Consider the following 13892-nt stretch of genomic DNA (forward strand, 5'->3'; position numbering starts at 1 on the left):
ACAGATTCGAATTCGGCCAATCAGTTTAAATTGTACCTCGAAAAATACCAAATTTCAACCATGCTTGAATTGAGTATATTGACAATCTTAAAAGCCAATGACACAATCCATTGTTTTGGGGCATAAGACTGGGGAAAATTGAAGAGTTTGGAGGAGATCTGCCACCCGACCAACAAATGTAGTCTGCTAGTCAGAACGCTGAGAGGTACCTGTCTAGAGAAGCAGTTTGCACAGAGAAAAACCTCAACACAAACCTGGAGAGCCAATCTACTGATGAAGATAAAGGGAAGAATCGACTGCTGGCTGGTTTAAAAATTTGGATTTTTCTGTAAATCTTAATTGGGAGTTTTTTCTGAAGAGTATTATAGAAGGGAAGGTAAAAGATAGGTTAGAGGGAGGAATTATAAATAATTGTTAGTTAATTATTCTCTGCTATAATTTAAGAAATAAAGTTGTTATTTTTATCTTTAACTAGTTCTTGGTCTATCAAATTTTCACAAATTACTGCACGGGATAAATCTTTTCTGTGTGGCTGGTTATAAATTAAGTCGGAGAGTTTACCCTGTGTCGTAACAGTTTGGGAGCTTGGGTCTGAGATTTGATCTGTCTTAGGCAGATTTAAGTAGGTTTGGGGGTACAAGAAGTGCAAGCAGATTTAAAAACTTGCAGGTTAGTGTCCTAGATCTTTAAATAAAATGTAAGTGAGACAATGTGTTAATTTTGGTGACTTGTGGTTGAGTAAATTTAATGTGAGAGAAGTTGCTCTTAAAGTTGCTAAAGAGATTCTGGGATTTGAAGGTGATTCTCAAGCTTGCCAAGAAAGTTGAGAAGGAAAGAAAACGGCCATACTTTTAGAATTAGTGAAGAAGTTAGATTTGGGTTTAACCAAGGACAAAAGTAAAGCTGAAATTGTAAGGGAGTTATTCAAACACTTAGGTTTGTTAGAGAAACAGACAAGTGCAGTAGAGGTAGAAAATTGAGGACAATGGAGTCAGAAGAGAGAAGGTTCTTGCTGAGCATAGAGAGAGAGAAGAAAGGGAGAGACAAAAAGAGAGAGATTTGAACATGAGACGTTGCTATTTGGTCAGCAAAGTCAAGTTAACAGGATGGAGTGATATATATAAATATGTCTAAACTCTGCCATATTTTAATGAGAAAGATGTTGAAGCCTTCTTTATTTCATTTGAAAAATTGGCTAGGCAGATGGAGTGGTCCGGAGATTTATGGGTAATGCTCGTTCAGACTAAATTGGTAGGCAGAGCTAGTGAGGTACCTGCCGCACTGTCAGATGAGGGGTCAAGAGATTATGAAGAGGTTAAACAGGCTATATTAAGTGCTTATGAATTGGTACCAGAAGCATATAGACAGCAGTTCAGAAACACAAAGGAGGAACCAGGTCAGACTTATTTTGAGTTTGAAAGAATTAAACAGTCATTTTGATCGATGTTTGCATGTTTTGAAAACACATAAGATCTTTGAGGCTTTAGGAGAGATTATTCTGCTGGAGGAGTTTAAAAACTCACTTCCAGAGATGGTAAGAATTCACGTGGTGATACAGAAAGTTCAGGAACTGAGAACGGCAGCAGAATTAGCAGATGAATACATGTTGGTGCATAAGACAAGCTTCTGGCCAGAATTTCATCCTGTGAGGGATAGAAGTTGGGAGAAGGGGTGATCCTACACTACGAAACCAAGAGTAGAGAGCACTAGTAAGAATTTACCACAAGATAAAAAAGAAGCCCAAGAGGGTGGAAAGGAGGTTAAAGGCTCCCGGTGTTTCCACTGTGGTAAAGTGGGACATGTAAAGTCACAGTGCTGGTCGTTAAAGAAAGGCACTGTGGAGAAGATGTGATAAACGAAACTAAGTCAGTGGCATTAGTGAAGGGAGTAAATGAGACCCCAAGAAGAGTCAAGGAGCTGCAGGAGTGTGCACAGCCTCGGCAGGGGATGGGTATGGAATTAATACCTGATCTCCACAAAGAATTCATCTCTGTGGGTAAGGTTTACTCAGAAAGAACAGAGGGAGAAGGACAAGAAGTTATAATCTTGAGAGATATAGGATCTATCCTGAGGAAGGGCTCATGCCCGAAACGTTGATTCTCCTGTTCCTTGGATGCTGCCTGACCTGCTGCACTTTTCCAGCAACACACTTTCAGCTCTGATCTCCAGCATCTGCAGTCCTCACTTTCTCCTAGATATAGGATCTAACCAATCGCTGATAGTAACGGATGAGCGAATATGCACTCTTTCTGATCAGTTACCCGAGTGTGTGGTAATTTGTGGGATAAATGGACAGAAATTTAGCATTCCTCTATATAAGATGAGGTTGCAGTACCAACTCAAGTCTGGGGAAGTTACAGTGGCAGTGATTGACAAAGTGTCAGTTCTAGGAATTCAGTTTGTTCTTGGGAATGATTTGGCAGGATCCAAGTTGGGAGTGACACACCTTGTTGTGGAGAAGTCCAAAGAAGACCAAGAAACTGAGGAATTAAAGCAGAAATATCCTGGTATTTTCCCAGACTGTGTAGTAGCCAGATCCCACTATCATAAGTCACAGCACAAAGCGAAAAGTAAAGAGAAAGATGAAGGAGTTGAAGATCAGTTAGCGGATACACTGTTTGATGTAATGGTGTAGGAAAAACCCGAACAGGTAGAGGGTCAGACAGAAGTATTTAGTCATGAAAGACTAAGACACTTGCAACAGCAAGACAAGATAATAAAAGATATATATGTGGATGCGTACTCTGAAAAGGAGGCAGAGAATATTTCAGAGGTTTATTATCTGAAAGATAGAATCCTAAGGCAGAGATGTAGATCAAGGCAGATGAGTGCAGAGGAGGAGTGGGCTGAAGTGTACCAGATTATGTTGCTGGTAGCATACAGACAGGAAGTGTTATGGGTAGCACATGAACTACCTGTAGGAGGTGACCTAAGGGTACGAAAGACTCAGGCTAAGGTACAAAAACATTTTTATTGGCCTGGAATGCACAAGCATGTGGTTAACTTTTGCCGGACGTGTCAGGCATGCCTAATGGTAGGTAAGCCACAGGCAGTAATAAAACCAGCATCTTTGTTGCCAATTCCCATATTAGAAGAACCTTTCACGTGGGTTATAATTGACTGTGTAGGTCCCCTCCCAAGAACTAAAATTGGGAACCTGTAATTGTTAACCATAATGGATGTATCTACCAGATTTCCGGGGGCAATTCCATTACAGAGTATCAAGGCAAAAAAGGTGGTAGAGGAGTTAGTAGCTTACTTCACACAGTATGGGCTACCCAGAGAGATTCAGTCCGACCAAGGGTCAAGTTTTACTGCTTGGCTGTTTAAGGAGGTTATGAATAGCTTAGGCATACAGTACTTTCAATCCAGTGCGTATCATCCTGAATCTCCAGGAGATTTAGAAAGGTGGCATCAGACCTTGAAGACCATGTTGAGAGCATATTCTCAGAATTACCTGCATGATTGGAATAAAGGTATCCCATTTGTATTGTTTGCCATTAGAGATGCCCAAATGAATCTACTCAGTTCACTCCCTTTGAGTTAATATTCGATCATGAATTGAGAGGCCCTTTTAAATTAATTAAAGTAAAATTGACAGGACCGAAGTCGGAGATCTCACATTTATATTATCTATTGGAGGTGAGGGAGAGACAAAATTGAGTAGGTGAGTTATCTCCCAGCACTAACAACAACTTATCAGCACTTAACAAAAGACTGCTTATTTTTCAGATTGATTTAGTTATTTGTAAACATTTCAAATATATTTCAAATTGATTGCAGGTCTCCATCATTGAATCATATTGGTTGTTTTGCATTATCATAGGGGCCTTTAATTAACAGCATGCGGTAGACGTCAGAGGATACTGTCCAGATTGGAGTGTGATGGCAGGTTTGAATAGTTACTGGCCGCATTTCCATGACTGAAGTACATGAGAGCATCTCTCTGCCTTTTTGTTCAACTGCTGGGACTTAGTCATAGAGTCATACAGCACTGAAATCCGATTCGTTCATGCCTACCAAATTTCCCAAACTAAACTAGTCCCACTTGCCTGCTTTTGGCCCATTTCCTCTAAACCTTTCCTATTTATATGTGTTTTCAAATGTCTTTTAAATGTTATAACTGTATCTGCCACTTATCTATCACTTCCTTTGGCTGTTCATTCCACACAAGAAACACCCTCTGCATGAAAAAGTTGCTCCTCAGATCCCTGTTAAATCTTTCCCCCTCACCCTAAAATTATGCCCTCAAGATTTGAGCTCCCCTAACCTCGGGAAAAGACCTTTGCTATTCACCGTATCTATGCCCCTCATGATTTTAAAAGCCTCTATAAGATCATCCCTCAACCTTTTACGCTCCAGTGAAAAAAATCCCAGCTTATCCATCCCCTCCTTATAACTCAAACCCTCCAGTCCCAGTAACATGATTGTAAATCTTTTCTGCTGAAGTTTTCTGGATCTGGTAATATAGGTTAATCAACACATTTTCAAACCATGTTCAACCTTTTAAATATTTTGTAAGACTGAGCTGTGTATAGGTCAGATGTAGCCTTAGAACATTACAGACTTTGTACCAGTTACGGAATTTTGTAAAGTCGAGTCTTTATTCTTTTGTTTCTCAGTGGTGTGCATTTTAATTGCATCGTTCCTCATTCCTTTCTGAAAGTAATTCCTCTTCAATTACATTAATGCAGTTTTCCAATTAATCCTTTGTGATTTCCTCTCCAACATTAACATTTAATTTTCTGAAATCTGGCAGTATAATCGTAATTGTCCTTAATTCTCTTCAGTAACTCTCATCCTTTATAATGATCATGTATCTAAATGCTGAGATTTAATGGTTTAATTACTATCTTTCTAATTAGTAAATAATGGATTTGTTTGGTTCAAATTAAATTGTTCTCATAACGTGATATTAATCCATGTAAATATATTGTAAATAAAGCATTCTATAGGGATTACGGTTCTGTGACACAATTAGTACATTCATTTCTTGCGAAGAGTTTTTACTAAGTCTGAAAAAAACATTTTCAGTGAATGTTAATATCCTGGGACCTTCTGTAAAATAAGATGGTAAAGATGCTTGAAACCAGATTACTTGCATTGAGGCCTGTCCATCTAAGGATAAGAAAATTAGATCATCACTAAGGCCATTACAACAGTTAAATAAAATAGAAAACATCGAGCACTCTCTGAATAATGTGAACATCAACTGTGCAAGTAACAGATCTCTGCAGGTATTTCAGTACTGCACTTAATTAAAAGTTAATGAACTGCATTATAGGTAAAGCCATCCACATCTCAAAAGTGAGTAGTCTTTGATCAGTTAAACTTGGTTCACCTTCGTACTGGGTCCAGTTTGACCAGATTTTAAAGCGGTTCATCCCTAGAGATTTTCCACAGTTTCCTCGGGAGAACACTGTGACAGCTACCACACGTAGTTTGTGTACAACCCCAGGAGCAGGGTTTGGGAAGTGTTAGTGGATTCAGGAGACTGCGTATTGAAGTAGCTCATTGATGGCACTCTTTCCAGTACCAGCTAACAGTCCAGCCAGTGAAGCACTTGAAATGTAAGATTAACATATCTTGCATGGACCTAGAGGAGCAGGAGCAGTCCTCTGGATCTGTAAGTCATGCTGCTCCTGGCCGGTGTTGAGTTCACTTGCCCACCTCAATCCCCTTCTAGAACCTCTCTACCTGCACCTGGAACTGGTAACCCTGCCAGTTGAAATACCTGTGATCGAGAACAAGATAACTATTGTGGAGCATCCATTTAATTGGTTGCCACATTCATTGAGACAGGACCTGGATATAGTGGGCATGGAGAAGATGTTTCTACTCATAGGAGAGATAGTATCCAAGGCAACAGCCTTAGAGTGAAGGGATGACCCCTTAGAACTGAGATAGGGGAAATTTCTTTAGCCAGAGGGTGGTTAATCTGTGGAACTCATTGCCACAGAGGGCTGTGGAGGCTAAGCCATTGAGTGTCACAGAGATCAATATGTTCTTGATTGATAAGGGGATTGAATTTATGTGGAGAAAGCAGGAGGATGGATTTGAAACGGTGAAGCAGACCTGATGGGCTGAATGGCCTAATTCTGCTCCTATATTGGAAAGTCTTTTGGTCTTATGGCCTCCAAGAATGGCCTGGAGCAGCAACCTGCCAGGCAATGCCCTGATCAGCCAATGCCCTGATCAGCCAATGCCCTGATCAGCCAATGCCCTGATCAGCCAATACCCTGATCAGCCTTCCAAAATCTATCCAAGGATGTAAATGTATACCTGTGCATAAGCAGTAAATGTCTGGTGACATTTGATTATGTCCGTAGAGCTTAGCGGTTAGCAAATTTGGGTAGGCAGAGATGAGTATATTATTTTTATATGGTGCTGAGCCTATGTTAGGAATGTTCCTGGCCATTTTTGAAATTGTAAGACAAAGGAATTTACTCTTACCTTATCAATATTTCTCTGTTTTTCATTACAGATACTGGCTGACAAACAAGATTTACATCAAGCGACCAAGCACTGGCTTATTGATGTACACACTTGCAACTCGATTCTGTGATGAAATTCACCTGTATGGATACTGGCCCTTCCCAAAAGATTCAAAAGGAACACCAGTTAAATACCACTACTATGACAACCTAAAGTATAGATATTTTTCTAATGCTGGGCCACATCGGATGCCACTGGAATTCAAAACATTAAAATCTTTACATGACAAAGGAGCTCTGAAGCTAACAACTGGGAAATGTGTGTAACCTAGAAGCCACAGCTAAACCCAGAGTTAGTGCAATATTTGCACACTATAGATTTTATGTGAAAAGATAACGCCTCAGTAATAATTACAACAATGCTGTAAAGTGCCCATTCACCCAGCTGCGTTTACAGCCTCAGATTGTTGTGAAGAAATAATAAATATAATCGCACTGTGAGGAGTAAAGATCAAGCAGTGATGTGTTAACAATGATTGAATATTGATTGACAGAATGGTTCAGGCCTGTGATCACTGTCATCAGAAGTAGGGCTCTGCATTTGTTGTAGCCTCAGAAGACCTGAGAAATAATCAGGCTTAGTGTTAACGAGAGGTCAGTATTTGTCTTGAGCAGCTGTCTCAGCAAGCAATCAATGCCAAAGTGCTTTCAAGGTGTTATACATCTGAGTCACAGTCTCAATCCACAACATTCTTATCTACTTATGTGAATCAGCCAAGGGTAATATCCGTTATAAGAGTTATGAGAGGACTGAAGGCCTGTTAGCACTCCAGTTCGGTATCGTTGGTAGTTTTATAGCTCAATGAATGTAAAGCAGTTGTCTTATGTAATGTGCTGAATGTGAACTGTAAAAAGTTAAAGGTGCCCTTTCTGCTGGTACCAAAGATCCTGTAAGAAGTTACTTGTAAAGACTAACATTTTGGGAATTACTAGGGTAAAGTGTCTTGTGCAATTACTACATGGTTTTAGGAGGAGGAAACAGGAGATAAAGAAGTGGTCAGAATAAAAAGCACAAGTCTTATTTAGACAGAAGCACAGATTACCAGATCCTTAAAGCATGAGGAATTGTTTGATTTCAATCAAATTATTACATTTCAAAAGTTCACTCATGAACCAATTCCTCTGCCAAGCCTTCTGATTCATGCTGTGAGTAGTGGAAAAACCCTACTGATGATGCATTTTCTTATTAACCACAGAACTGCCATCAGCACCATTTCTCCTTTCTGTAAATATGATGTAATGTATTTGGATCAAATTGTATATTCTGTGGTAGCATTGTAAAGATTCTGCTTGTTTTTTTAAGTTATTTGTTTATGCAATTCTTTAAAACTCATCTCGGAGGATTGCAGGTCTCCAGTGCCTGATCCCAGTTGCTAGTGTTGAGGTGTGTCTCTTGCTACACTAAATAGACATGTGGTTGTAGTGAAGATCTGACAACAACACTGGGAACTGGCAAAAGTAATTCAGGACTTTCTCAGACTTGGAACCTTGCTATGTTTAAAATTATTTCTACAGATTGTTTGCTGCAAATATTGGAATAGAACCACAGTCTTCGAGTGACTTGGAAATTACTTGAGCTACACTGCTGTTACAATTTTAAAAATTTACATACACTGGAAACTCCTTAAGGCAGTTATGCACAGGTTTTCTGGGTCTACTCATTTGCATTTCCATCGATATAAGTATTGGTGTGAGAATAGCGTAAAACTGTTACAAGCAAGTGAATGGCCTGCAAACCTACGCACAGCCTGTTAAAACAATTTTTAACAGACTGGTTGACAAAAAGAAAAGTAAGGAGCAGTGCTCACTAACTCTCAAATAATTTCTGTCTTAGCAATTTTTTAATTTGTAACTGATGAGTATCCAGAAAGCAGAAGGATATGGAACCAAACCAGAGACAAGGAATTTACACTTTTAGTCAGACGTTTCAGCCATTCTTCATGGTTATTGAAGGTAAGATGAAGAGATCCTTGTGTCTGCATGCTTCTGATGAGGAGCATCTACAACATTGGTTCATATTTTTCCAAACCTAGACTAGAAAGGAGTGCCATATAAATACCATGACCTGAGCTAATCAAGTGATATAGTCTATTTCAAACATCTCTCTTCTTGCCCATCATAGAGACCATTTGGGGAAGTGATGACCTAGTGGTATTATCACTGGATAGTTGCTCCAGATAAAGTTCTGGGGACCCAGGTTCAAATCCTGCCATAGCAGATGGCAGAATCTGAATTTAATTCATATTTGGAATTAAAAGTCTAATGATGACCATGAATCCATCATCGATTGTCAGAAAAACCTGTCTGGTTCACCAATGTCCTTTAGAGAAGGAAACTTCCCTCCTTACCCAGTCTGGCTTACATGTGACTCCACACCCACAGCAATGTAGTTGGCTCTTAACTGCGTTTTTGGCAGTTAGGGATGGCAATAAATGCTGCCTGGCCAGGGACAACTTCATCCTGTGAATGAATAAAATAAAACTCCTCACCTTCTGAAAACAGACTTGTTCATTGAACCTTCATGGTGCTACCCTGTTAAGAGACTTCATCAGTGGCTGTGGCAATCCAGTTTGTCTCTCAGCAATTTCATGTAAAAATTTCAAACCCCTTCCTCAACTTTAAAAGCCTCATCTCCTCAAATTTCTCACTTCCCTTCCTCTGCCACATGGTGCACAGTCTTCAATTGCTAGCATCTTTGAAGGACTCTCTGTCAATAGCAGAGCATTGGGAACAGGGGTTTCTCCAATCATAAATATTGCAGGCTGTCCAAGAAGGAATCATGGAGTTCTTTCCATGGAGAGTGTTCAGCATGGTGGATCTTAGTCACACCGGCTTACTGACTGAACGACTACTCTGCAGTCATGGCATCACCTTCTCCACGTTCTTCATTCTGAGCAGGTGGCGCTCAAGTATTCATAGCTTCTGCCCACTTTCCCGGTATATCCATCTCAGAAGCATATACAAGGAGGAGGTGATGGGGAATAAAAAGCGAAACATGTCAACTGGGAGTCAGAGTTGCAAGGTAATGCCATTCTTTAGAATAGCAGCAGGTAGCAGCTCCCCAGTTGATTCCTCATAAAATTACAGCAATGGACAATAGGAGGCAGTGCCAAGGCTCAAGCTGGCATGAAGGCCATCAGTGACATGAGTCCCCTATATGGCATTTAAAAGCAACCACTTCCAATGACCCTGACTCTTAGTACCTAGATTAAGCAGGATAATAGATAAGAGGCACGTGTAAGCTTCCAGGAGAGCCACTGTTTTAAGGAAAATGGATAAATTGGCATAAAGTGAACTGTGTACTTATATAGCATTCCATTGCTGTGGCTGAAGTCAAACAGGAAAGTTTGTACTTAGGAAGTTCTAATGTCACAGAAACAGTTATCCAGGAATGTAAAGGATTGACAGCCACATTGTGGGGGGTTGAGGGTGGATTTATAGAGATGCTGCATTATTTGAAACAGAGTGAAGGGAGTACGGTTGCAATGCTAAGGGTAGACTTTATTCCCCCAAAAGGAAATAGTATGATATAACATGTAGTATCATGTTCTGTAAATGTTGACAGAATATCATTTTTGTTGATACTGTAGGCTGTTCATTATAATTTATACAGAGTATACCTATTAAGAATGCCTTCACTTGCTCCTGAAAAGTCCTGACTGAGGTAATGTTTGGGAGCAGTCTGATACTCTGGTGGTATCAGAGATTTCCAAGTAAGAATCAGTTAGAGGCAAATTCAATTGTCTGTAGGCAAAGCAAGCTGCTATACAAAATGTTCTACCTGCAGAAATTTATATTCAGCTATCTTTATATTTTGTTGTTAGGAACTCCTCATTTCCATCTTAATCAGCTGGACCAGAGGATTATTCGGAGAAATCAGAAATGAGTCAAAAGGAAAAATAGCTGTAAACTGTTATAAAAGTGAGTAAATTTGTGGTTTTGTAGAAAACTGATTATTGCAGTTATTCACACATCAGGATTTACCTTACTGGGAAATATAAAGAAAAATATTTTACTTAATCCAGCTAAAAGGAAAAGCAAGGCTTGTCCACAGATGTCTGCTGCCTTCCTCAAGAAAACTGAATTGCTTTGAAATCATCTTGAGCTGTAAACAAACAAAATGTATGTGTCATGACACCCAACTGTGAAAAATCCTTTATTCTTGCAGGTTAATGTCCTGTTTTATATATATGTTTTATTTATGAGTCCTGGAAGCTTTATTACATTTTGTTACAATTCTGTGTGAAAGCAAATAAAGGTTTTAATAAGGTTTACTTTCAAACACTTCAAATATTCAGCTCTTTTTCATTCTAATTTCCTGTCTTCCTTTTCGCATCGTTGGAATTGATTTTCACTAGTTATGGATGGAAAATGAATGCTTATGGATTGTTCTGATGGTTTAGCCTTTCTTCATGGGCAACTAATGTACAACCCCCATACATGAGAAAAGTGATTGTTACATCTATTCACTTGTCATTAGAAAACTGTTTCATGTTCAGAATGCTAGCTGTTTGTCTAGTGTGTCTTCCAAATGGTTTTTAATTTGTGTTTGATACATGGCATTGACAGGATCCTCCACCACAAGGCTATCAGACACAAACCTAGGTATGCCCTCATCTAAAGTCCATACACATGTTGAAAGGAAAGGCAAAATCGCTTTAGTCCCACTCTCATGAGAGAGAGAGAGAGAGAGAGAGACAGCTGCTGGTGGTTTAATGTGAGGGTTATCATGCCTCAGGCAAGGGATGAGGTTTAGAAGGTGGGATCTTCATAGCTGTTCCAGGAATTGAACCTGTGCTGTTAGTGCCTCTCTGCGTTACAGACTGACTGCCTTTGTTGACACATTCATACGTGCTATGTGGCAATTTAAATCACATTCATAATAGTTATATTTCATTCCATTTTACTATCTATTTAATTTTTAATGTATATTCTTCCCCAATACTGATTATACAAGTTGATTTTTAAAAAAATCTGTTTGAGCTATAATATTAAACTTGCTGCATGAAAATTCAATGCTAGTCTTGATTAAGAAACTGTTCCTTATTTTAGGGAATGCAATCATGACCCAGATTTTCCGATGGCCAGACAGCCATTATTCCAGTGCAGATGGAACTTGCACATGGGGACCCTATGGAAGCCGCATCATAACAGACTCTGGAGGAAATTGAAAATACCACTGCAGAATTTGTCTATGCCCAGAACCATGAAAGTATCCATTTAAATCAGAGAATTTGGAGGGTTCTGACTAAACTAAATTAGGAAACGTTAAACTGCCAATACACCCAATAGCTTGACCTCCAAAGCTGTGTGTGGCAATGAATTCCACAGATTCCCCAACCTCTGGCTGAAGAGATTCCTCCTCATCTCAGTTCAAAAAGGTCATCCTTTTACTCTGAGGCTGTGCCCTCAGGTCCTAGTCTCTCCCACTACTGGAAACATCTTTTCCACATCCACTCTAACGAGGTCTCTTAGTATTCTGTAAGTTTTGAGAGACTCCCCCTCTCATCTTCCTAAACTCTATCAAGTACAGACCCAGAGTCCTCAATTACCCCTCATATGACAAGCCCTTCCACCCCACAATCATTCTTGTAAACTTCCTCTGGACCCCTCCATAGTCAATACATCCTTCCTTTAATATGAGGCCCAAAACTGCAAATTCACAATATTCCAAATGCAGTCTGACCAGAGCCTTATTCAATCTCAACACTGCTGACTTAAGTTTTACAAGACCAATTAAACATGCAGATTACCTTTTATGTGCTGCTTGTTTTGTATTGCCTATATTTGAGGCAGAGTATTCAGTTTCCCAGCAGTGATCCAGAGTATTTTTTTTCTGTTTGAGGAATGTGACTCCTGCTGGGTACTTTTCCAAGGAAACAAATGACCTTCTTATTGAAGGCTTCAGGTATGAGCATGCATTGTTGGGGGAGGGAACATTCTGCCCGAAACCCATAATGAGGAATTCTCATCCCTACCAAAAGCAAATGAGCATGAAGACAATTCTCAGAGATTTGCCTCCCATCTTACTGTCACTTCCCGAGTCTGTTGTGAAAACGATGGTAAAATGCCTCAGGATAGGAAAATAAAGGCCCCACATTCCTCAAGACAGAGAGAATACCTTTTGTTCTCATCCTCCTCCTTCAAATCAAAAAATCACACAACACCAAGAGACTATAATCTGGTGTGTGATTTTTAACTTTATCTACCCCAGTCCAACACCTGCACCTCCACATCCTTCAAATCGTGCCAAGGCCTTTTCCCAATGCTCCTATTCTGAAACAGCTGCTGCTGTCTGGTCTGACACAATCTTTTCTGCCTGAAAGTGAGGCAGAGTCTTGGCAGTGGAAATGCTGATAACAGCATATCTTTTGCTATAAATTCTGTGTCTTATGATCCTGCCCCACTAGTTACCTGATGAAGGAGCAGTGCTCTGAAAGCTAGTGCTTCCAAATAAACCTGTTGGACAATAACCTGGTGGTGTGTGATTTTTAACTTTGTCCACCCAGTCCAACACTGGCTCTTCCACATCATAAGAGCATATCAGGCATACAGGATGAATGATAATCATGAAGTACAAAGAAAGTCACTCTTGCACCAACTGTCACATGCTAATGAGAAGATCTTCCACTGACGCTGCCTGGAGGACACCGACAAGATTGTAAGCTTCCAGCTCTCAGTCTGTGTACACGCACTTGCTCCCAGGGATTTGCTTTTGTGCTGTAGTCTGGAGGCTGCACGCACGAGCAAGACATTAGTTGTACTCTAACCGACTCTCTTCTTAGAGTTTGAGATGTTTATCTTTGACCTATATGTAAAGATGAGATCACAGCTGTGAAGGTATTTCCCCAATTTTTACAGCTATTCAGATCTATTCTATGATATGACTCCCCACCCCCGCCACCCTTCCCAACCTCTGACTAACATTGTCATCCTGACCTCCCCTGCCTCAACATGTACATCATTCAACAAGCCTTATTTTCCCTTCCATCCCCTGAGGAGTCCCATGCTTACCACATCCTGGATTCTGGGCCTAGACTCTGAGAACTGCAATTAGGTTCAGACCAGTCTATTGCAGCTTCTAGCACTGCTGGAAATAGGGTGCTTCCAGTGAGAAAGAAATGTGTAATTTCCTGTCAAATCATGTACCTTGGAACATTAAATATCTGCAGGGTAACTGTAATCATGGGGTTGTGTTTGTATTAGATCTTGGCACGGTGGGTTGTGAATCCCTTTGTCAGAAAAGCTCTGGCCAAGTTAATTATTTTGCACACAAGAAAAATTAAATACTAATGATAAGGAACAACACAGGAATTTCGAGGTGACATTCACATCCAGTGTTGCTGGCATCAACGGCTGATTTGAGTGGTTTCTCATAACTTGGTCCTGCTAAAATCA

The 13892-nt window shown here is 40.0% G+C and overlaps 1 protein-coding gene across 7 annotated transcripts in view; it reads left to right on the forward strand.

Moving 5' to 3' along the window:
- st8sia4 (ST8 alpha-N-acetyl-neuraminide alpha-2,8-sialyltransferase 4) overlaps positions 1 to 13672 on the forward strand; it is a 72801-nt gene extending 59129 nt beyond the window's left edge. For 2 of the 7 annotated variants that reach the window (XM_043709956.2, XM_087998895.1), the window contains exon 5: positions 6485 to 10785. In XM_043709956.2, coding sequence (XP_043565891.1) covers positions 6485 to 6761 — 277 coding nt within the window. In that variant the 3' untranslated portion in view covers positions 6762 to 10785. Of the gene's footprint in view, positions 1 to 6484; positions 10786 to 11546 lie in introns of those variants that run through there. The other 5 variants (XR_006314569.2, XR_015760926.1, XR_015760925.1 and 2 more) reach the window with 5 other exon arrangements.
- The last annotated feature ends 220 nt before the right edge of the window (positions 13673 to 13892 follow it).

This window comes from Chiloscyllium plagiosum, unplaced genomic scaffold (genome assembly GCF_037043375.1).
Source record: "Chiloscyllium plagiosum isolate Xiang-an unplaced genomic scaffold, Cpla_swu_hap1 HiC_scaffold_2, whole genome shotgun sequence".
NCBI classification, from domain to species: Eukaryota; Metazoa; Chordata; class Chondrichthyes; order Orectolobiformes; family Hemiscylliidae; genus Chiloscyllium; species Chiloscyllium plagiosum.